Source organism: Stegodyphus dumicola, chromosome X1 (assembly GCF_044657685.1).
Source record: "Stegodyphus dumicola isolate Sdum_Otavi_A_Nest chromosome X1, ASM4465768v1".
Taxonomy (NCBI): Eukaryota; Metazoa; Arthropoda; class Arachnida; order Araneae; family Eresidae; genus Stegodyphus; species Stegodyphus dumicola.
This window is the reverse complement of record NC_140780.1, coordinates 50,289,403-50,315,526: the sequence shown is the minus strand read 5'-3', so window position 1 is coordinate 50,315,526 and position 26,124 is coordinate 50,289,403. Positions and strand designations below refer to the sequence as shown.

The 26,124-nt window shown below is 34.9% G+C and overlaps 1 protein-coding gene across 1 annotated transcript; it reads right to left on the bottom strand.

The window, feature by feature from the left end:
- Positions 1-17,333: 17,333 nt before the first annotated feature.
- Positions 17,334-26,030, bottom strand: LOC118185033 (uncharacterized). The gene is made up of 3 exons (XM_035354814.2): positions 25,764-26,030; positions 21,685-21,965; positions 17,334-17,711 (listed from the first exon to the last, which is right to left on the bottom strand). The coding sequence occupies exons 1-3, from the start codon at positions 25,936-25,938 to the stop codon at positions 17,538-17,540; spliced, it is 630 nt and encodes a 209-aa protein (XP_035210705.1). The 5' UTR covers positions 25,939-26,030; the 3' UTR covers positions 17,334-17,537.
- Positions 26,031-26,124: the final 94 nt, after the last annotated feature.

The following is a 26,124-nucleotide window of genomic DNA, read 5'->3' as shown; positions in this document are numbered from 1 at the left end:
AATAGTTATTTCAACGATACTGAAGAAATAATGCTTGAGACAAAATATGGAGATTTTCCAGAAAAAAGTTCTTTTAGGTTCTTCCGGTACTTTAAAGGAAAAAGATGCAAAAATTAAGTACATACATGGATAAATCTTGTGGAGTATCATGTTCTTTGGTAACAAAGACAAGAACTCTGAGTCTTAAATGACTTATCACGATGTAAAGTACCACAGAGACTGAGGAAGAGTGTAAGAGACACTTTTATTCAAATCATACAAAAGTTTAACAGTAGGCCTGCTTGTGCTTACAGACCATCTAACAGTCGTGGCTTAAAGCAAATGTAATTAATTTTTAATTATGACTAAATTAACTTAAGTTAGCCGAAAGGCTACACAGATACAAAACGCGCAAGTTGGCTTTGACCTTAAGTCGGCGAGGCAAGCTTAGTGGCGAGAATAACACAAAGTCGCAAAAATTGCTTTCAATGAGAAGAGAATGAATTAGCAAACGTGGCCTTCAGCAGGCGGAACACACTCTGATTCTACCCTCTAAAAACCTTCCTTTAAATACTATCTCAGTTCTATCTCGCTTGAATACACGCGACTTAGAAATTTACATTCCGGCAGGAAAAAGGGAAGCGAGAAAGTCCGTAAATAAATTAACATAAAATAACTGTCAGTAAAACTAAACGAATCCATATAATCTTAAGCAAAATGGGAAACCAACATTAGATGCCTTCTTAAAGTCAGTGAAGAATGGGAAATAAGTTAATACAAAAAAAAAATTCGTATGAAGTGCCTTAGTTTTTGTTAACGATCTACGAATTTGTAAAAATTAGCATAAAAAGTAATTTATCGCATTCGTTTGTTTACACTATATTTCATTATTGCTATATCCGTTTTGTTTTTGAGGTGTAATATTTCCGAATTTGAAGCTTCAGAAAACGGAAGCACTCTGATTTATCATTTTGTGTGCATATACAAAACATAGTTATTGAAAACGATAGATTTTAGTATAAATTAACGTGCTATAGACAAAAATAAGATTAAAAATGGTTCATTATTTTTCAGGCTCAGTGCATAAAACTGGTTAATTTTCTTATCCCACGCTTATCTCATTCACAATATAAGCGCCAAATATATTCATTTCTTGTTCATTCTTTGATGCTTACATTTTTTTTGAAAATCTGGCAATTTCTTTTTCCATTTTATATTTCGGTTTAAGTTCTTTATCTTAGAAAAAAGCTTTTCTTTGGATATTGTAGAGTTCTCCTATACGTCTGTAGCTGTTCTAATAATTTACATTACGAATTAATGTGGGTGAAGTCCTTAGTTCTATAGAAAATTATTTTGAATGTTTACTTAAACCGAAATGAAGGATGTAGTCTATGCGTTACGAGAATAGAGCAAGTTTATCTTCGAAAGTCTTTCACGAATGCATCGTTTCTTTGGGCTACACATGCTTAATTACTTTATAAGGTATTTCTCCCACCGTCTTGGCAAGCCTTCGTGATGTAGTAGTCAGCACACCTGAACCGGTATTTCAGAGGTTCGTGGTTCGATTCCCGGCGAAGGCGATTGCTCATTTTTCATTTGAAAAAAACTTTCTTTACGTGTTTGAATGTTAAATTCTGTGTGTACTTTAGATTTCGTCTTTAGTTCTCCTTCTCAGATCTGGCTGTAATTCGTGTTTGAATAATACGTTAGGGTGTGGGTTTTCTTCTCTATAGTTAAAAGCAATTCGACTTCCATGTATGTTGCTAAGAAACTCAAGGCTGTTTTAAATTTGAATATAATAGTCGTTATGAGGCTGTCCGGTAGTTGGTGGCATCGTTTTAAGAATCCGTGCGATGTGCTGAAATGTCGAAAAATCATGTTTTAGCGTAAGCTTAGTGATTTATGGTAGATTATGTATAAGAAAATCCAAGATATTTTTTGAAAATGTTTGAAAGATTTTATCCATGTTAGTTACATAAATCAATCCTTCTGCTAAATAAAAGAGAATGTTCTGCAAATATTCCTGTAGATATTTGTAGCGTAAAATAATAAGAAATGAAATATTATTTCAATAAAGTGGGTAGAAATGCACAAGTCTTAATTTAAGAAGACTTTATGGCATGAAAATTTATTTCTTCTTATAAGATTTGTCCAAATTCAGTAGATTTTATAATAAAGAAACTTGGGGTGAGTCTGTATTTATTTTAGGGAAAATGAATTAGAAATGTAACATGAATATGTTTTAAAAGCAGGATAAAGTTTAAATATAAGGGAGAATTTATAAGTAGAAAGTGAATAATTTACTTTTGCTCACATGGTTTGGTGAATCCTTTGAATAAATGTAGGATGTGTAGAAGAGAATTCGTGAGGTTTGCAAAGACATAGTTTGGTGAATCTTCTTATTAAAAATATGTCTTTAAGAGAGAATCTATGATGTTTTTGCTAGTATTTGAAGAAGTTAGTTTAGTCATCAATAGTTAGTACAGTGCATTAGAAGAGAAAGTTCTGAGAATCTCCGATAGATTTAGTAGTACAAAATTAAGAAATGTAATATTTCAATTAAAGTATATAATAGAATGGACATTGTACGGATTGATTGGATTGATTCAAGTCGGTTTATAAGCTACAGAAAATTTTGTCAACGATGACTTCCAAAGGGAAATGACATGCATGTAACTCTCTCTCTCTCTCTCTCTCTCTCTCTCTCACACACACACACACACACACACACACACACACACACACACACACACACACACACACACACACACACACACACACACACACACACACACACACACACACACACACACACACACACACACACACACACACACACACACACACACACACACACACACACACACACACACACACACACACACACACACACACACACACACACACACACACACACACACACACACACACACACACACACACACACACACACACACACACACACACACACACACACACACACACACACACACACACACACACACACACACACACACACACACACACACACACACACACACACACACACACACACACACACACACACACACACACACACACACACACACACACACACACACACACACACACACACACACACACACACACACACACACACACACACACACACACACACACACACACACACACACACACACACACACACACACACACACACACACACACACACACACACACACACACACACACACACACACACACACACACACACACACACACACACACACACACACACACACACACACACACACACACACACACACACACACACACACACACACACACACACACACACACACACACACACACACACACACACACACACACACACACACACACACACACACACACACACACACACACACACACACACACACACACACACACACACACACACACACACACACACACACACACACACACACACACACACACACACACACACACACACACACACACACACACACACACACACACACACACACACACACACACACACACACACACACACACACACACACACACACACACACACACACACACACACACACACACACACACACACACACACACACACACACACACACACACACACACACACACACACACACACACACACACACACACACACACACACACACACACACACACACACACACACACACACACACACACACACACACACACACACACACACACACACACACACACACACACACACACACACACACACACACACACACACACACACACACACACACACACACACACACACACACACACACACACACACACACACACACACACACACACACACACACACACACACACACACACACACACACACACACACACACACACACACACACACACACACACACACACACACACACACACACACACACACACACACACACACACACACACACACACACACACACACACACACACACACACACACACACACACACACACACACACACACACACACACACACACACACACACACACACACACACACACACACACACACACACACACACACACACACACACACACACACACACACACACACACACACACACACACACACACACACACACACACACACACACACACACACACACACACACACACACACACACACACACACACACACACACACACACACACACACACACACACACACACACACACACACACACACACACACACACACACACACACACACACACACACACACACACACACACACACACACACACACACACACACACACACACACACACACACACACACACACACACACACACACACACACACACACACACACACACACACACACACACACACACACACACACACACACACACACACACACACACACACACACACACACACACACACACACACACACACACACACACACACACACACACACACACACACACACACACACACACACACACACACACACACACACACACACACACACACACACACACACACACACACACACACACACACACACACACACACACACACACACACACACACACACACACACACACACACACACACACACACACACACTTCCTCCTTTCCACATGACTTTTTATGTGTAACTGGAAGTACATACGATGTGTGTTCGAGTCACGGCGATGGCATTGCCCAATTTTTCACGTCTTCTGCTCCCTCTTCCCCTCAAAAAGCTTTTATGACTCTACACTTGGCACCCGAACTAAAATGTAGAGGATGATACTTCGTGACCATCAGGATTTGGCGATTGGGTCGCCTCATACAGCGGGGAGTATATAAGTTATTTTCTCCCTCCTTTCTGCATACCTTCGTGGTGTAATTGTAAGCAAAGTCGACGCGTATTCGAGCTGTCCAGGTTTCGAACCCCGGCAAAGGCACTTCACAATTGTTCTCGTTTTCTGCTTAAATAAATAAATAAATAAAACGTGACTCCAGGAAGTGAACCTTAAAACTATTTACATTAAAAAAGTTAAAAGAAAAATTTTGGAAAAAAAAATTAAATAAAAAATTGGAAAGAAATGTAAGAAATAAATTTACTTTTTTTTAGAAATAAATATTAATTTCCGAAAATTTGAAGTAAATTTCCGTTTGAAAATGGTATAAAAGTAGAATGAAAAAATTCATTAATTTAATATAATAAGAATGCGAAGTAAAAAGAAAACATTTTAAAAGTATGCCTTAAATTTAAAATGGGAAATTTAATATGTGAGAAATATCTTACATTTAAAGCAGTAATGAATAACTAAAGTAAAAAGCCAAAATGAAGCTGTGTCCTCTTCAACAAACAAATACGCTGATTGGCTGTTATGAAAAGCCTACTGTTAGCGAGATGGTGATTGATTGTATTTGTTCGCGGAAGCACAAAGTGTGGGAAGTTACGTATTTGGGCACGCTGGAAAAGGCTTGTTGATGCGCAGTTCTCCAGCCTGATGATTTCGTGGTTGTTTTCGCTGCTAGGCAAGGTCAAATAACAAGATTCAAGGGAAAAACCGTGGCTTTATTGTATCGTGCGCGGCTCCCATGCCAGAAGGGTGCAGGTACGAATCCTAGCTTTTTATAATTCATGGAAGAAAGTATTGTTATTTAAATGAATAGTCGAATCAATTAAAATAATGACAGCTTAAATTAATTACGTATTAAATAATTAAAATACTAAAGAAAAACTAATTAAAACTGATGTCATCTCAAACACATGTTCAAGCGATAGCTGTTACAAAAACGGAAAAAACCCGTAGATAACATAAAAATTAGGAAAAATATTGTCTTTGTCACACACAAAAATCAAATATGATGTCAAGCAACCTTCCTACGTCACTTCCGGTGGTCACATGATCCAAGATAGCGATGGTTACGCCCTTTTTCTGTGATGTCACTTCCGACGGCTGAGTACGAGGGCATGCTACTAATAAGCTTCGCGAACATTGTAAAGCTGGAGAATTTAACCATGAATACCTTTCTTCCTATATACTACATAAATAATCGCAATATATTTTTGTGTTTCTCGTTTGGCGGCATTTTAATATTACACTTTCACTCTCACTACCCACGATGAAAATGTATGGCAAATGATTTATTTAGACGATGAAAATCTATACGAAGTAATTGTGGCAAGAGCAATAGTCAGAAATTATGAAAGGTGAACAAATTCAATTAATACCTTCTGAGATATTTTAGTAATGTCTGTGTATCATATTCTGCGTTATCTGCTAAATGAATACTGAACTTTCAACATTAGTGTCAGTTGATATGTAAATGTTTTATGAGAAAAATTACCTCGAATATTAGTTATCTTGATTCATAGAGAAATATGCGGAGAAGCTATTCTTTTAACTATGGCAGTCCGGAGCCTACAAAACATAGTAGCTCAAATGTAGGAGTTTCCTGAAAATACGAGAGATATAGTACTTATAATTATATCCTGTAAAAAAGCTGACGTTTCTTTCTTTTTAATACTGCGCGCGTGACTGCGAAGCACATGGAGGTGTTCTATTACCAAGATGAAATTTTCAGAAATTGTCTTTTCGAAAAAACTAATAGTGGTGTGATCCGTATATAATAAATTCATTTTGGGGCTTTCCTTCGTCTGTAAACTTTATGTAAATACATTTCTGAAGCAAGTAAATTAATATAAATTTTAATATTAATTGACGTTAATAATAATTAATATCAATTTTAAAATTTTGAGTGAAATAAATTCCCTAAAAATTAAACAGAACATTGCATTAGAAATTACGAAATGCTCTAACAATCGCGATCATATGAAAGATTTTAACAGATTATGCTGAAATCTATGGTATAATATGTATTATAGATTTTATTTCAATATGAGGTTTTAAAAGATTTTATAGAAGTTGTTTCAAGTAAAATATTCTTTGGGAAACTTCAGCAGGTTATTGTTATAGAATCGCATAATATCATAAACTGCAAATACAGCAAACAGTTTCTCTTCTTCACAGGCAGAGGTCCGTGGTTCGATTCCTGGCGAAGGCGATTGCTCATTTTTCATCTTGCCCGCTTCCAAAATATACATAATGTCTCTACAAAGTTGCAACTACTTTGCGAGTTAAATTATACTTAATTCAAGCAATTAATGCATAGTTGTCTGTTGAAGCTTAGTTGAAGTTGTCTGTTAATGCATAGTTGTCTGTTGAGCCGAAACTCACTTAAAGATGATCGTTAATTTGCAGAGCAAAATTTAAGTTATCGCAAAGTTACTTAAATTTGGTAATGATTAATTTATGAGTGTTCAAAACTTTATAAATAAAAAATATGCCTTTTTACTTAGTTATGGCGTTCAGCTTAGTTAAAGGAAAGCTCTTACAGGACATTCTAATGAAAAATGGCTCATATTCATGTTATGCATCCGGAAAATCACGAAAACCAACTATGCAATCAGACCTTTTACCTATGTTTCACCTAGGATTTTTCCAGGTTTTAAATTCTTCTTACATACATTTTACATGAAAAATTTATCAAAATTATATTTTCATTTTCTTTGTTATCTCAATACATCAATAGGTTTTTTTAGTTCAGTGCCATACTTCAAGACCGTATATTTATTTATTCTAATTGAATTAGAATTGTATTTAAACGCAGAAAGCAATAAAAAAATTTAGATTTGGAATAATAGCTGAGATTTTATCGTTGGATTTTGGAAGTTTTGTCTGCTGAATACGTTTTTAAATTACTACAGGCTGCGGTAGTGAATCGGACCATTTTAAAAAATGTTTTTATATCTGTATGTCACTTTTATCTTTCTGTGTGCATTGGCTGTACCACATAATTCGCAACTAGGCTAACATGTGGCATCAAAAAGCAGTCTTTGAGGGCACTAATTCCATTAGCTACCCTGTGGCGACGCTAAAATTTGTCTCTTGCCATCTTATAGCTTCAACGCCCTGGAAAGCGTTTAGTTGCAGTGAAACAGTGGAGCAGAGAATAAAGTGCGTTTGCCGTGAAAGAGTTTTACAAAACGGTGCAGAAGCACTAATCTCTCAAAGTGAATTTAAGGTATTACGGAATTGATCGTAGTAGTGCTGTTCCATCACGTCATGCCATCAAGACTTCGGATCGAAATTTTGAGGCTGTTGGTTCTGCGTTCAAGAAGAAAAGTGGCAAGGCAACAACAGTACGTACACCCGGAGAATGTTGAGTGTGTGAGAGATGCTTTTGAGCGAAGTCCACGGTGATCTCTGCAACGCCATTATGTCTCATTCGGACTGTCGGACCGCAAGATATGGCGAACATTATGATCTCTAGTTTCATCCGTATAAAATTCAAATCATCCATGCAATGCATGAACTTGGCTGTGAAAACAGAGTAAATTTTTGAGAAACTATGCTGCAAATAATTAACTAGAGACAAGAATTTGGGCTTTACAGATGAACGATGACCGATGAGTCTCACTTCCATTTATCGGGAATTGTAAAAAAGGAAAGTTTCAAATACTGGTCTTCCAAAAGCCCTAGAGAAATTCACCAACGGCCACTGCACGCAGTCTAAAGTGACTGTATGTTGCTCGATGACTTCACTTGTAGTTGTGGGTACATAATATTCTGAAGATGAGCGTGACATAAAATGGCTGTCACTGGTATGAAACCACATTATTTTTACATGTTAGAAAAGACCCTTGCTTTTGCGCTTGTCCATCCGCCAGTTAACGACAAAAGGTTTTTTACAACAAGATGGGGCCACACCGCACTTGCTTCCATAGCAGTTTTGGAGAACCTGTTCAGAAGTTGTTAGCTACACATCTTGGAACAACGAACAACCCATGGCCTGCGAGATATTCTGATCTTTCGTCGCGTGATTGTTTTTCATTGGGGATATTTACAACGTTAAGACATTAAAGCTTCTGCACTCCCACGCAATTTAAATGTCACATTTAGAAGTTTGAAGAAATCCCCTAGATATAGTGCAAAATGTAATAGGCGAGCTTAGCAAGATAATTATTATGTAGAACGGAATGGCAATCATCTGCAATATGTCCCTTTTGGACAGTGAATGTGACTTAAATTCACAAATAAATAAATGCTTTCATGTCTATTTTGTATTTCAACTCTTTTTAGATTCTTTGCACAGCCCTTTCAGTCCAACGAGCTTGTTTAGGAGTAGTTTTAAGGGGGTGAAGAGGGGAAAATAGTAAAGGTGTATGTTAAGACAAGACATGTCTAAATAACATCACAACATCCATGCAAGGAATTATTTTAAAAACTTTGAAATTTGCAATAATATCCTGGTTTATTCTCGACTACCAACTAATACCAGGGTAAAAGCAAGACTTTGCCTTACAAAAAATATTCAATATATTAATATGTGCGTACGGGTTCGTAATGGATTGAATGCCCACAGAACCGATGGCAGTTTGGTAAAATTTACTTTTCCCAACAGAAAACTTTACAGTTCTGAAACTTTTCTGGAACTTTTCGTACAAATCTTATCAATATGACAGAGCACATACACAAGCACAAGAGAACATAAAATACATAATGTAATACTAAGCGCAAGGTGTATGAAAAGCCTCGGTATACAAGCTCGCGGAGTGATCTGTCAATACGCCTGAGCTGAACTCTGAACTAAACTTGATGCTTTCTTCGGTCATATATAATTTCCCCCCTCCTACGAGAAATTTCCAAGTCTCGAAATTGCTAGAAGGCATATACAGTTACAGTTATATAGGGTCAGGCCAGCTACACGTATATAGGAAACGGCCGAAAATGTCACCAAATGTTTGCCAAGTTGGCAACTTTTGGCGATTTCTTGCCAAACTTGGCTACAAAAATTAGTCGTTAAAACCACTGCCAACTTGACTTGGCGAGATAGACTACCTCAATGTTAAATGGACTTGTCCCTGTAGCCTCATTTTTCCAGCGAAGCTTCACATTGTTGAAGCCTTTCATGTTACATTATACAAGAGATACTAAAATTTACATGTTATTCCATTGAAATTATTTACACATATACAAAACTGGTAATATTGCTCCTTCCCAATGACTGCGTGTCCCAGGCAGTATAATCCAGGGACAGGAGGTAAAACGCTACAACTGAGGAAATCGATTGATTGAAATTTTTCAGCCATTAAATAAATGTATGAGTTTACAAATTTATATTCACATAGGATCATGGTCTTATTATACTATTTACATCGTGGGACTGCTTACTATAGTAAGAGGCTAGTCCGTTATAAAGAACGAATTTAGGCTTAGGATGTGGTGACTTACGGATACGAACTACGACGTCGTTAAGCCTGTTTAGGCCTGTGCAAGAAAGGTCTCAGGGGGATTGTAGTTTAGGAGAGAGTGCTTTCTGTCAAATCTGATTCCTTATTCCTTAACCACGTCCTGTCACCTTCGTTGATTCGATGCCCCGTAGATCTCGTGTCGTATCGGGTCTTTATAGTCTCCGTCGAGTTGACTCGCTCTCGTACAAAAGTGTGCATCACTTTAAACCGTGCCTGGAGATCTTGGATAAATTCCTTAGGCGATGAAGGCGCATCAGGAGGGCTATCAAACAAGAGATCACAAGGCAGACGAAGGTCACAACCGAAGAGCATCTGGGATGATGAATAGACATTATTTACTCACATCCAATGTTCTCCACGGCGCGCAAATTCTAGTATGTAACCACTTTCAACACCCGACAAGTGGATAATGTGAATTAAATTAATAGCGGCCAAAAAATTTTGCAGCGAAAGTAAGTAACTTTAGCAATGTTAGTGTTTGTACTATGATTTAGCTCACTTTTCTGAGAGTAACATCATAACAAGCCCACGAAATTCATCGTGGCAGGAAGTGCAAGATTGCGCCTGCCATTGGAAACAGTTTTGAGCACCATACAGGTGCCAGTACGACTTTTTCAGCTCCGCCCCAAATTTTGATGGAGAGCACCCAGGGGACAGGTCGGAGGGTCTTTGACCCCTCTTCCCCTATCACCAACCTCTCGAGAGGACTTTAGGCTTGCCAGATATTTAGAGTGTCCCCATGCCGCACGCATACTATACATGTACAAACATCCATGCCTTCTCCGGGATCCGAACCCCGGCCCTTCGGTACGGCAGTAAGCTCCCTTAACCACTATACCGTCTGGGTAACTTAGCAACGAGGTATTGCTTTATGCAGTCATTCAGAATTAGATTCATTACCTATATTATAGTGAGAAAGGCAATTAACAAAGGATAAAATTTCGATTTGTATAATTTAATAAGTTTTTCAAAACGTCATTAAAAACTGTGCGGAATAATAAAATATCTCGAGCCGAATATTAAAAAAATGCATTCATTTCAATTTCTCAGAGTGGCTTTCAAGAGGAGTATAATTTTCTAAAACACTATCATCTTTTGTTTTATTGCATATTGAAATTAATCCCATAAGAAACGTAATGTTTGGGAATATTTTGCACTGGGCGTAATGACACGGAAGTTATATTATTGCTCACCTCTTATTTTAAAAGTGACCTTCAAATTTACGCTTTTGTTATGTAACAAGAAAGGTTACTGATAAACAGTTCTTATGTGTTTTTTCACCTAGTAAAATAATTAGCTATTTTCATCTTAACCCATTTTATATGGCGACCTAAATGTGGAATTCAGAATTGCACATGTAAAGACACGGAAAGGAAAGAGTATAGTGTGATAGAAATTGGTTCCAGAGAGACATCTCTGTGACATCAAAAAGTCCATCAAAGCGCTTTGATATCCTGCTCCTGTCTAAATATGGGATCTTGAGTATTTTGGAAGCATAAAATTGCAGTTTTTCTGGTTTCTAACGCTTGCAGCTGACTAATGAAGAATTTTGTCTGTCACCTTCTAGATAAAATTTCTAGATTCTCGCTAATTGCTATGATGTCGATTCCTTAAACGACCAGCTTTTACAATAAAGGCATAAGGTGGATGTTTCCAGTCATTGAGCGTGAGGAATTATCTGGGACTTCCATTAATTGCATTTTGAATTCTAGAAGAAACTTCAAAATACAGATCGGAGTGAAGATTTTTTTGCTTGCTCTTTTGAAATTTACCAATATATTAGAAAGACGGAAAATGACAGTAAACGTTGTCGTTGCTGAAGGCGGTTAGTTATCTCTTGCTAATATTTCTTGTAAAGAAGATTTTTACGTTCCAGAATTTATACTCTTGAAGAATAACGTTTTAGCTCATTTTTTAGCTTAGTTTCAAAAGGGCCAAGCGTAGGAGCCGTTTGCTACAGGGGATTGATTCTTCTCCTGCTAGATTATATGGTGTGACAAATTTCTTTTTGCGTGACTCTTCTTTGCAAAGATCAGAAGTTTACTACGGTTAGTTCCTGTGGCCAACTTCCCGGAATTTTGTTAAAAATTCGAGCGATGAATCCATCAGGGCATCTGTAGTATTAAAAAATTCGCAGTTGTAGATTTTTCCTTTCCTTCTTACCATTTTTTTCTTTCCTATTTTTTTATATATATAAATTGTAAAAATGCAGATAAAGCTTTAGTGTTAATAAATAATCATAAAAAATTAGGGTGCTACCACTTTTCTTAACCTTAAAGTGTCTGTGATGGTTATAGAATTATTATGTTTCCAGAGAGAGAAACGGGAAAATTAGCAATGTTTTTGCCAGGATATAAGCCACGGATCTTACGATTATAAGCTGGACATGCTATCAGGAGCACAACGAGAGCAGGCGGTAAGTTTTCCTCACTTATTTTGGGCAACTGAGAGATTACGAGATGCAGTCGGTCAAATTAAGATGATGACAAAGTATCATTCACCACATTTCAGTTACGTTTGACTGTAGAGACATCTGGCCATTTGATTCGAGAATCGTGAGAAAGCAGCTATACCTTTGTCTGGAGTCAAACCAAAGATTTTCAGGCTGCCAGCGGGAAGTGCTGCCGGTTTTAGGACGAAAGCAAGCTTTAGGAAAGCTAAAATTCCTTATAATTTTAGGGATCCTCTTTTAGTTGTTTTGTTAATTTTAATAGAAGGCAAAATTGGTATTGTGTTAAATATAAACCTTTTTTTTTAAATTTAATGTATAGAGATGTTGTTAAACTTGGTATAAATCTTCTTTTGGTTTTGTTTTCAAAATTAAGTTGGATCATCTGAAAAACAAGATTCTTTGAACCTCAAAAATGTGATTCAGAATCAGTAAATAACTTTATAAGGTATTTCTCCCACTTTCCTGGCGTGCCTTCGTGGTGTAGTGGTTCAGCACGCTGGGCCGGTATTCCAGAGGTCCGTGATTCGATTCCCGGCGAAGGCGCTGCTAATTTTTCCTCTCTCTGGCTCCAAAAAATACCTAATGTCTCTACAGTGGCGCCCGAACTAAAAGGGTATTGGATGAGGTTTCTCCACACCCAGGATTTGGCGATTGGGTCCCCTGAAAACCCCAGTCGCCCTTTAAAAAGGGAAATATATAAGGTATTTCTCCCACTTTCCTAGCGTGCCTTCGTGGTGTAGTGGTTCAGCACTCTGGGCCGGTATTTCAGAGGTCCGTGGTTCGATTCCCGGCGAAGGCGGTTGCATATTTTACACCTTTTCTGTTTCCAATTAACCTAATGACTACAACTTAATATAAATATTGTGGAGTTATGGGAGCTAGAGAACACTCCATGTTAACATATTTTAAATATCTTAAGAAATGTAATGTAAAATCTTATTAAAAACATTTAAAGAGTTATCTATTAAAATGAACATAGATATTCAGCTGTGCTTTCTTTTTAAATCTGACAAATGGTTTTGGGCGATTGTCGTGAAATGGCTGCTTGTGGATTATTTTATCTTTAAAATGATTTTATTGTAATCAGTAAAGAATTGTAATCAATAAGAAGTGTAATTTGTAATCAGTAAAGAAGATTCCAGCTGTTACAGGAGAATTTATATCCAAAGAAAACGAATCAAAATTAAAAAAATACCCTTGAAACTTGCACGTTTAAATTAATGCAAATTCCTAAAAGTAATTTTACATTGGGAACATTATCCTTTATTTACGTGAAAGAAAACTCTCTGTATATTTATTAACTAGTGTTGCATTGTAAGTAACTGTTAACACATGTTCACCTGTTGTATCAATGTTGTGACTCTTATAGAGAATTTTATGCTAATTAACGAATTATTATGATTTAAATCTTGACTACAACTTCTCCTTTCCGTAACCCTCACCAGGATGCAGATTAGATTAAAAAGTATTTAACTCGAGGGTTTGAATATTTTAGATATAGAGCTCTTGGTAGTAACATCTGCTGTTTACGTTCTATAGCCTAGCTCTGAGAGTGAGTATTCCGGCTTTAGCCATTCTGCTAGCCGACGTTAATATGCGCCATTTAAAATATTGACCCAACTTGGGTAAGCTAATTTGTATAGTCGTCTACTGCGATATTTTAAATTTTAAATTTGAAACATGTTATTTTAAATACTTCACCACACTACACCACACTTCTCCATATCCATATCCATATTTTAAATACTTGTAAGTAGCGGAGCTTATTTGTACGCACAAGTTATGCTTTCTGTTCATTTTAAGAGTTAAGGATTATTTAAATCTTCGCAGGTTTGTCATAACGTTTCAGACAAAATGGCAATGCACTTACAAGGTGGGAAAGACTTTGAGTTAACTCAACCCAACTAAAACCCTATAATCTTAATTAAGTTTTAATAAATTTCAACTTTGTTTATTGAATTTGTAATTTACTTTGTTGTTTTTTTGATGGCTAAGCTTCGTTATTTATTTAGTTTAAGCCAGTTTAGAGGTTAACCGAACAAGTGTTCTTCTTTCATCATTTCAAAATACATTTAAGTTTAAACATTACAAGAACATGAAATGTAGAAAATAAGGATAAAAATAAAGAATATTACTCAGTGCATATTCTTAGAAGGGAATATTTTTATATATAAAAATTCAATATCGAAGTAGCTATAAGTGGTTAGCTAGCTCAGATGAAATTGTAATCTTCGGCTTTGCATTATCGTTGCCAACTTTTAAATTGTTATACCAGTGAGTAGTGTGAGCCAACTTCGCTTTAAATCAATTGTGTAGCACTTGGATACTAGACTTAGTTTTAAATTTGAATTTACCGTTACTTTAAGTTATACCGCCACAAGTGGTTGCTGATTAGTAAGCCCGAGTCGTGCATTTATGTTCCAGTTCTGACTTTAAAAAGTTTTGTTTTAAAACTTACTTAAGACTTTGCGGTTCTTTTTAGACGAAGCGAAAATCACTTTATGTCTGTTAGAAGTTTGGACTTAGTTTATGCTAGCAAAGAAGAGTGTATAAATTTCAGTAAAAATGCGTTACTATCTATCTATCGATATATATATATAGGAAAGGACAGAATGAAGTCAAGATATAGCTCTCGATATAGTGAGATAGTAGATATAGCTTTTGATGTATTGAGTCGACTATAGTGAACATTCCATTATAGGAGATATAAGTCATTTATCCCAATTTGCACATACGGGAAGCATTGAAAGCTTAAAAGAATGTGTTAATAATGTTACAAGATATTTACTTCCTCCCTCCAGCATGCCTTGGTGGTGTAACGGTAGCACACTCGGCACGTATTCGAGATGTCCAGGGTTCGAGTCCCAGCGAGGGTACTGCACATTTTCACATCTCTTGCTTCAGAAGAAAATCCAGTGACTCTACGAGGGACGCCCGAACTAAAAGGTGGTGGATAATAATTCGTTACCACCAGGATTCCCTAAGCCCCCGTCGCCCTTTAAAGGGGAGAGTGTATAAGGTATCTTCTTCCAGTTTGCCTTCGTAGTCTAACGGTAGCACACTCGGCGCATATTCGAGAGGTTCAAGTTTCGAGTCCTGGCAAGGGCACTGCACATTTTTCACATTTCCTGCTTCAAAAAATTCTAATGACTGTGCAATGTTATAGGTAACTATATATTCATGGTACTGAAGGACAAAGGAAAGTAGTTCTAATCTTTCACATAGAGAAGCTCTTATCCCTATAGGCATCAGTTAGACGTCCAGTTGTGGTGTTTTTCCCAGTACGTTAATACAAGACTCATTTTGGTTTTATGGAGCTCTCTAATTGCTTTTAAATCGATCTTATCAAACTCAAGCTAAGGCTCATGCCTATAAATACTACCTCGGTCTTTCATCTGAGCTATTAAGGTACCATTCTGAATTTTAAAACTTGTTACTCATGGGGCATAATACTCCGTACAATCCAAGTCTTGGGATTATTTAATGGTGGCCATTATATGGAAATTTTACGAGAAAGCTGATTTTGATACTGAATGTGTTTGAAAATGAGAATGAGATGCCGGTAAGAATCTGTTTCAGAAACTGCGAAGCAGGTTCCGATGAAGAATGGAAATAACACCGAAGCTGAAAATTTCATAGAATCTATGAAGCTGTAACGAATGAAATCCCCTTAGATGAAACTGTTATCCACACTACGTAAAGCAGAAAGAAAACGTGATAATTAAGGTAACGAAGATGATAATTAAATCTATGCACCAATAGTGAAAGTGTCACTGGAAGATAGCAAGATTGGGCTGAAGTTCCTACATTGCATAATTCAGAATTGAGAAAAAAAGCATATGTTTTTAGAAAAAGAATGTAGAACGTATTCATTAAAGGTGTTTCTAAAAAACACCACCCATAAGACTATTTTTATGCCATTTTAAGCTAATGTAAAACTTATTTTATTTATTTAATTTAATGAATATGTATTATATATATTACTTCTTAGCTACTACAGTTCCTTAAACAGTGTTCCATTTAGTTCATGTTAAGAGAAGAAGCTTCGGTTTTAACGAAATTGGTATGTAAGGAATGAAATATGACTCTGCCAGACGCTCACAACTAATGGAGATGTCCTTACTGTTATTTTCATTCTATGTGAAATAAAGTAGATTCATTATGTGAAGTCTAAAAATGTGAATCGCTGCAGGAATGCTAATTTATGTTGTAGAAATTTTGCTGTAGTTCAGTGGAATTTTGCGGTAGTCTACATTTCTTAAAATGAAAAACGTTAATGTAAAAATATGACGGAGTATATAAGACAAATGAACTCTTGTAGTCAAAAGTACGAATCCCAGCGAATTGATAAATTTATAAATTATAAGTTTGCATAAGGCTTTTGTGACTTGAAACATGAATAATGCAGTTTCTCTGAAAACGTCCTGCAAGACGGCATCCATCTCTTAGGCAGATAGCCATCGCAGGCCCTATCATAATAGATCAAGCAACAAACTAAAGTTAATTTTAATTACACATTCATCACAAAGAGGGTTTGCAAATTTTACAGTTTGTTGGTAAAATTATATATCTAGACAAGAAGCAAGTACGAGAATTTTATTTCCAATAATAATACATATAAGAATTCAAGAAATTCTATATCTTTCTTTCTTTAACTCAGTTGCCTTCTGGCAGTTTAATACCAAAATAGTTTAGTTTTTGTAATTTAAGCAATGAGCAATTATGATACTTTCAGCCTTTTAAAGTAGTTTCAAGTTCTTTTAGTACCAGTGTAGTATCTTTCTTTTAAAATGTGAACTTGTCATTGTTCATGTTACTTCTTCGTAGGTTGTTTTCCATTATAAAGTACGGTTTTTCCCGAGAATATGTTCCAAGACTTTGTCTGGGTTGGTCTGCAATGTCTGCTTGTTTGGCAGGAGGATTATCACCTGAAGTGACTAATTGTCTGCTTGTAGAATCCTGAAAAAAAAAAAAAAAAAGGAACATGACAAGAAAATTTTCATATATGAAAATTAAATTTCGACGAATAAAGGAAATTAATAGAAGCGTAAAAAGTTAGTATGAAAATTGCAATAAAAATGCGTCGATAATGAAATTTAACCAGTTAGGTTTAAGTTTCTATTAGAAGATCTTAGTGAACTTTAGTTTATTTCTTACACCAAATTTTTCATTATCAATTTGCAAAGCATAAAGAGGACGCATGCTGTTAATCATCATTATTTAAATAAGTTTATCCTTTAAATAAATTATAAATCACGGGGTTATTTAAGTTGAAAGAAATTTATAATGTCACAAGTGTACCAAATATACTATAAAAGTACTTAAAACTGTCATACATTTTAACAGGCATTGTACGAGTAAGACCAGATTAGCGATATTCTCACACGCTATTTTTGAAGCCACTGATTTTAAAATTTGCTATACGAATGCTCATTTGCGATAGAAGAAAGTGTCCTAGAATTTCACTATTATCTGGTCATGAAGGCTCTAAAATCTGTTTGTCTAAAGGATCAATTATAACAGAAAAAGTTTCATTTCAGAAACATTGGGTTTGTTTCGTGTATCATCAAACATTTCATTAAAACTAGCTTTTCTTATGTCATAGAACAGCTGGAAATTGTTAGATGATGAAGAGGATCTTCAACTAAACAAAAGAACAAAATGCATACATATTTTGGATACTTTTGCATGTACTGTTATAAACATAAAGTAAGTAAAAATTTAAAGTATATATGCAACGCAGTAATAGTATATAATATCTTTGGTGCATATGATTTTAATGCATTAATATAAGAAATCTGCGTATAAAAGAAAACTGGACACGTTTGATTGAAATAGGAAGAGCTGTAGTGACTCAAAATAGTACTGAGGCATGGGAAATATTCATACATTAAATGGCAAAAATTTAAGTGTTATTCCAGAATAAAATAAGTTTTACTTTTTTCTGTTCCAGAACAAAATAATTTTTACTTTTTTCTGTTCCAGAACAAAAGAATTTTTACTTTTCTCTGTGCCTAAATACCATGCTAATACGTTGCCAACTAGATGCAACCATTTGTTTATCACAATAGCAAATAAAACATTTTTATATCAGCAGTTGAATACAAAAATAGAAATTTTTAAGAATTTTATTTTAAAAAGGCAACTAGAACATTTATAAGGTTTATTTGGATGAGAAAACATTTAGGATACATTGAAACTGACAATGATAACATTATTTGTTACATAATTTTATATCATGATTTAATTAAATGAACTTCCCTCTTTTAAATCTGCATTTAAAATGTTTCTGTTACATTCCAACATGAAATTCTGTCTCATGTCTTGATAAAGTAATTTTGTCTTCGAATTAGAAAACATATAGTGAAGGTACACGAATCTTTTTAAAGACAATGATGCCTTATATAACGAAAGTCTCGATTAATAAAAGAGTGCATGGATCGAAAACTACTTGTATTTCACATGACGAACTACACGGAATGTGAATTGCACCACATTAAATTTTAGGGTAAATTTATTTATTTTCTCCTGTTTTTGAAGCACGTAAGAATAAAAAAATGCTACTGTGTGTATAAACTAAGACAACGAGCAGCGTGATTGAAAAACTGGATACGTTTTTTAATTTTATATTTCCAATTATTTAATATTATATTTCAACTAAGAAATCGCAAACCTTCCTTTAGCAATTCCTTCACAAGGAAGCCTACAGGGAAGTTTCTTATTGTGAGGAGGAGAAGAACACAATATGTTCATACTTATAAGCAATCATCAAGGACTTTCTGAAAACGTGGGAAGTCCAAGGCCTAACCAAGGAGTGGTATCCTAGTAAAGCCGAGATCAACATGCTGACTTTTTCAATGATGTATGTCGTACGCTACTTCAGGACTATCTTAAGGAAAACGGATAAGCAAAAATTAAAGGGAAATTGCAAGGAGGTCAAGAACAACTGCGTCTTCTACCTTCAGTAAAAGACTGGAAATACACAGATTAAACCCAACTGAAAAACCGTGACACTGCTTACGTGTATACTAAGTTATGTAAATATGTTTATATATAATAAGTTAGTAAATTCCTAGCATTTCCAGCATTGGCTGCGTTTTTAATATCCTCCGAAAATGTTTTACTGTGCTTCGTGATTTGGGATTGGCTCAGGAACGAATTAAAATTATTTTGAGAAGCAGCATTCCACACAACGAATGATTAGAAAAAGAATGACGTTGGAAAAAAAAGGATAGTGTTTAGTATTCATAGCACCAGTGTAGTTAACATACATGATCGTTAACCAATTGCTGCTCAGAACATCAATAACAAAATAAAGCAAGTTTCTCACTAAATTTGATGAATGACTTGCAGCGGCAATGAGTTCTGGTAATTAATTCATCTTGTGTTTTACTCTTGGCTGATGGTTTGGCTGTATGCAGTTTATTGGTTTTCTCATGTATATTTAAAACGTGTGTCACTTTCTTTCAGAAAACCTTCCACAAATGCATCCCTCGGCTACTTTGTTGAAACTAACTAACCCAGGCTATCAAACCTGCATTTTCTTAACCCTTTTAATTTAAATCTTCCCCCATCCCACCGGTCTTGCCAAATCATGCGATTTTTCGCAAATTTGTGATTTTCGACAAACTTGTGCTACTAAAATTTATATCTATGCCATTTTGCGAATTTTTTAGGACTGCATCATTTCCTTCTACGTAGTTTTCATTAGTAGTCACTAGTGTTTTCATATGTTTCATTGTTTGCTTTGTTTAATATTCTGGTGATCTATGAATAAGATTTTAAAGTTTAAGACGAATACTAGCTGCTGTACCATATGAGTAAAACGCGCGTCCACTATGTTTGTTCTATAATATATTTTATTTCAAATGTTACATGATTAATATATATATATATATATATATATATATATATCAACGAGTATTTTTTAGAATAACTGATATATATGTATATATTTTTGTATTTATGAATATATACATATGTGTATGTATATATATATATATAGTCTAATGAAAAATCAGCCAAAATTTTAGGAGCTCACACATAAATGTCTGTTCATAACTGAAATAACTATCTCATAAAATTCTAAGATATCATTCTTTATTATAATTTTGTCCAAATACAATATAAAGCTCTAATGATCAGTTGTACTTCTTTATTTGGTATATACGTAATTTTCTCTTTTCCATGCTTATCGTTACAGCTCAGAAAACCAATATGTCTTTAAATAAAAGAAGGGTGGTGGAGAAGATAAAATATATTTAAAAATGATGAAAATAATTTCCAAAACTAAAACTGGGAAAGACTATAAAGATTTTACCCGATCTACCTCTCATTCGTGTAAAGGCGATTTAAAGTTTTTCCTCGAAGTCATAAGACCACAGATTGCATTGCATAATTAATAGACGGGCGAAATACATTGAAATAAATATAATAAAAGGAAAAATATTTCAAAACAAGTCTAAAACATTATAAACTATGTTATACACCTTAATATTAATACTTGTGATTTTATCGCTGCATCACTGTCGATTTTAAATCCTTATCTCCGTAACGGTTTGTAGCCAGTGCGCCATATATTTGAAATTCATTCTTCTAATTATAATACTGCTAAGAAACTAAACAACGGAAATGACTTAGTCAAAACGACACCAGATTTTTAAGTAACAGAACTAATTTCTAAGTAACGGCAAAGAACTGAAGTACAATTCATAACACACGAAACACTCGGAGATAGAATTGGTGATGACGTCAGAGATCAAGTAAGGTTACCAACCTATGATGTTTTGTACTACTTTTTGCGACTTATCGTTTCTTCTCTTGCTACTTTAGCTCAAAAATTTCTGGCCCTACTTGTCCAAAAGTTATAATTGAGCAGCGTAACTATAAAAAATATCCAAAAATTTAAAAAGGAGCAAAGAGAGGTGCTTACGTTTTCTTCTGAAGGTAAAACTTCAAACAGTATCACTTTTTCTTTGAACAGCCTTTCCAAATCTGCATTCTCTTCCCTGGGTGGCTCTGCGCAGTATGAAAGTAACGTTGAGAGTTTGCATCGGTTTTTGCAACACTCATCAACAATGCCTGAATGCATTTTAGGTTCTCCAATTGCCGCTCCAGCAAATAAACTTTCTAGTTGAGATTCCTGGATGTATCGTGGTGCAAGTGAATGCGAAGTATGAAATAAGAAACTGTTGTTGGCTGCATTGCTGTGAGCTGTTAAAAGACAAGTAATTTCATAGACACATAATAAATAGGCAAAAGCCAACTATGGAAATAAATAAATATTCTACAGAGCTAATCTAATCATAAAAATGTTATATTAAATTAATATATGATATGCAATATCAAATGTATTACGTAGCATCATATTTTTCATAAAGAAATGAATTATTTGACAAGGGTCTGTATTTTCTGTCCCATAAGCTGCATAGCCTGCCAATATTAAACCAAATTCTATAAAATTTCTTTCTTTGGGAGAAATATTGCAGAACGTCAAATGAAAAGTCAAAAGTAAATCTTTTGGCTTTGAGCAGCTTTAACTTAATGGGTAATGACCTAGCTGACTAAGTAGTAAGGAATGGAGCATTAAAAAAAGACGTTGATAAAGCGCTGTGAAAACTCACCTCGAAAAAGCAGATAAGTATATGCAATAAAGATGTAACTCAAATGAAACGGAAAGATTCACCTATAAAACCTTCTCTAAAGGTTAGCTTAAAAAATTAGAATGGATTAATCCATTTCAGGATTAGCCACTAATTCTTAAAAATTTCTCAAATACTTAAAAAGTTCTATAATAAAATTTTAAATATTATTGGTGATAGGCTACTTTTAAAATAGGTACCCTTTGATGCTTTGAAAGTTTTACATGCTACTGTCCTAGTTTGGAAGTAAAGATAATTTTGTTTTATGGGCCGTTGACAATTACAAATGTAAACACGACTTTTAAACTGACTGTTGTTTTAAATGACTCCGAGAACTCATAAAGTTAATTGCATAAAATGAATGTAAGATTGTAACATATGTACGTAATAAAAATTGCTGGCATATTATATTTAAATTAAACGATATAAACATAATTTATGGATATATGTTTATTGTCTTAATATAAATATGATATATACGGAATGTACAATATATTTCTATAGTTACTGTAATTTTTGTCACGTAGCTCTGTTGTATTACTTATATCTTGTCTTTAATGTATTGCATACATTGTACGTAATATTTCTATTGTACATTTACGTTACGTAACTCTGTTACACAGTCACTTTAGCTTCGTGTAAAGGCGCTGGTGAGATTTTCATCATCCCAGTGAGCGCAGTTCCTAGAGTTTACGTACAAAGGATAAATGCGTCTCATCCATCCATAATATCACCTGCTCTACGGTCACTTGCTATCTTCATCATACCTGATGAGGAAAAATTTGACTCGCTGTTTCTTTCTCTCCGAATTGCAACATCTGCACGCTCTGGAATCGATAAAGAAACATCCGCAGAACAGAGAGCAGAAGCCTGAGGGTTGTGGTTTTCGGTGCATCCAAAACCTGTGAGTAACACTTTTTCCCCAAAACCTGTGAGTAACACTTTTTCCAGCATACAGTGGACTTGCAGTAAACTTATTATGCACTTTAGCAACAATTTCAGCATCAACATCTGATAGAAGAAACAATTTTCCCACACAATTTATTAAAGGTTTTCCATAGGCAATGATTTGCACCTGGTTATCTGTGATTAGTGATTTTACTGTTTATTCCTGTGATTATTTAAAAGGCGTCAATATACTTCCTCTCTGTTGACATTGGTCCTTTATAATGCTCGTCTTTGCAAATGCTTTACGCTGCCAATTTTCGCCTTAAGAGTATCTTTACAACGCCGTTTATGGTTTATCAATGCACTGATCAATTTGCGCAGGAAAAAAGTAGGTGTTAGCATTCGAAAATTCCGATAGCTTTTCAATGTAATCGTAACTGGGAGAATTCTATTGTTCTAAATCATCCCAATCTCAGACACATACCTTCAACTAACAATATTTCATTTCGATTGGTTAAGTCGATAGGCCGTTAGGGGTTCATATATTGGGAAAGTTCTTTTATGACCAGCCTACATACGTTTTTTTCCACATCCAGGACATTCCAGTTTAAAACAGAAAATGAAAACTCAGTTGCTCCTTAAGTTTCATGGTTAGTTTACTTCACTGTTTGAGGTTTTATTTGCTTATTTTTTAAACCTGAGCCAGTTTCTTGAAAAATGATGGCTGCTGCCATGAAGATATAAAGTTGACAAACCATTGAATGCTGTTTAAAAGTATCTGGGGGTGACAAGAGCTGTGAAAGGCGATAAGATTGCAATTCTACCAAATAAAAAAAAAAAATGTGATGGAGGCTAGGTAAGGTATGAATATATTTTAGGTCTGTATGACATTATTATTTTATACTTAATGTCTGCAGAAGATCTCATTTCTTTTATTATAAATATGTGATAAATGTGTATTTTAATGGCAGTTATTTCCAACAGAATTAAAGAAAGGCTGTTAGTCGGTGCCATTTTATATGAATTTTTCAACAGTATAAGAAAGTAACCATCTCCTAAAATTTTCTACCTATTTTTCTTACTATAACTTTATTTGTACATTATTTTTATCCTGACTTTACTTCTGCTCCCAGTTTTATTTATATTTTTTTGCTCAGTTGGACAATGCTTATTCCCTTACCAAAGAGCTTTAGGAGGGTTTTGGTTTAAATACCTGTTGTCATTACAGCTAGTTATCAAGTTCTGTCTGTCGCACTGTAGTTTCAAAGTGTGAATAAATATTCTAGTTAAGTGGGATGGGTTGAAGTTTAGTTAGTTTCTCAAAGTCATCTAATATGAATGAAAAATGTCAATATTAAATTAATCCGTGCTGATGTAGTACATATGCCATAGATGCGCTACTAGCTAAAACTACGAACATTTTATTCATTTTACTGAAGTAAGGTAATAAAATCTACCTGTAATAAGTTCAGGCGTCTGGTAATAGTGCAAAGAACATTTAATTAGCTGTATTATTATTCACAAGTAAATTTTGTTTTACGATAGCTTATGTTTCGGTCACATTTTTAATAAAAAAAATTTTTAATTTCATTGGAAGCTGTTAGCTTTAACTTGAACATATTAAATTAAACGTAAATTTATTATTTTATTGGATTGCTAAATTTCAAAATTGACACATCTGTCTTTTGCTGGGAATGAGGCCTGTTAAACATCAATAGCAATGAATGTTATATTTTTGTAGTAAGTACTAGTAGTTTAAAAAGGGGAATTTTCAAAAGGAAAATTTTACTGAGGAATTGCACAAGGAAAAAAAATTACATACTTTTCATTTATTTCAGAAAGTATTTTTCAGACTTATTATATTTTAATTTGTATTTGTTATGCCTTTTGAAAAGGAGAAGCCTATATTTGGGTTTGAAGCGAATTTTGAGTGTTAATCGTACTGACCCATTGTTCTTAATTTATATAAAGGAACTTCCTTCAGAACTGTAATACAATTACTTAGCTTATATTATCCTTCAAAATAATGAGAACTTTTCCAAAGAAATTGTCAAGTATAGAAAAGCATAATCCTTCCAACTTTTAGAACTTTCTCCCTTAATATAACTTAACGTTTTTTCTTACTTTCACAAAATTTAAGAATTATTATGATACGTTTGATAGAAGTGAATTAGTATTAAATTCAAGATTTGAATAAAATACTTGGTTGTTTATTAAGAAGTAATATCAGCTATTTTGGAATTTTATATGTTAAAGTTTTGAGTCATAATAGTGTTTAAAAAGGAAATTTAAATATACAGAAATTATAAGTAATCAACAAAATTTGCATTTAATCATAGTTTTTATTTCTACAAGCTGTAACTAGCACTGGGCTCTTATTTCTGCGTACTTGCATTACAATTGACAAATTTTTTTGAGATAGTTTAATATCATTAGAAAATATTTTGTAAAATCTGAATAAACAAAACTATACTTCACTTACCAGCTCGTCTGTTACGAGGTGTTTGGTGACCACCGTAATGTTTGCAAACCTCGTTCAGCTTGTTTGCTAAGCGTGCACCACATAATCTGATATGACCATCAAAAGAGTGAGTGCGGTAAACGAAGTAAATAATGAAGATGACGAACAGGAGAGGCAAATGGCGCGAGACCACCATATTTCATTCAAATCTTCCTAGGCTGAAGGTAGGTATGTTTGATATAGGAGATATGGAGATATTTCTCTCTTTTCCTAACAAGGAATAGTTTACTTGTTTGCTTATATAGTATTGAGATTCCACAGCAGAAAAAAAGAATCTTTCGCAAGCCCGCCTTTAAAGCAGCCAATGCGGTGTTCATCAAAG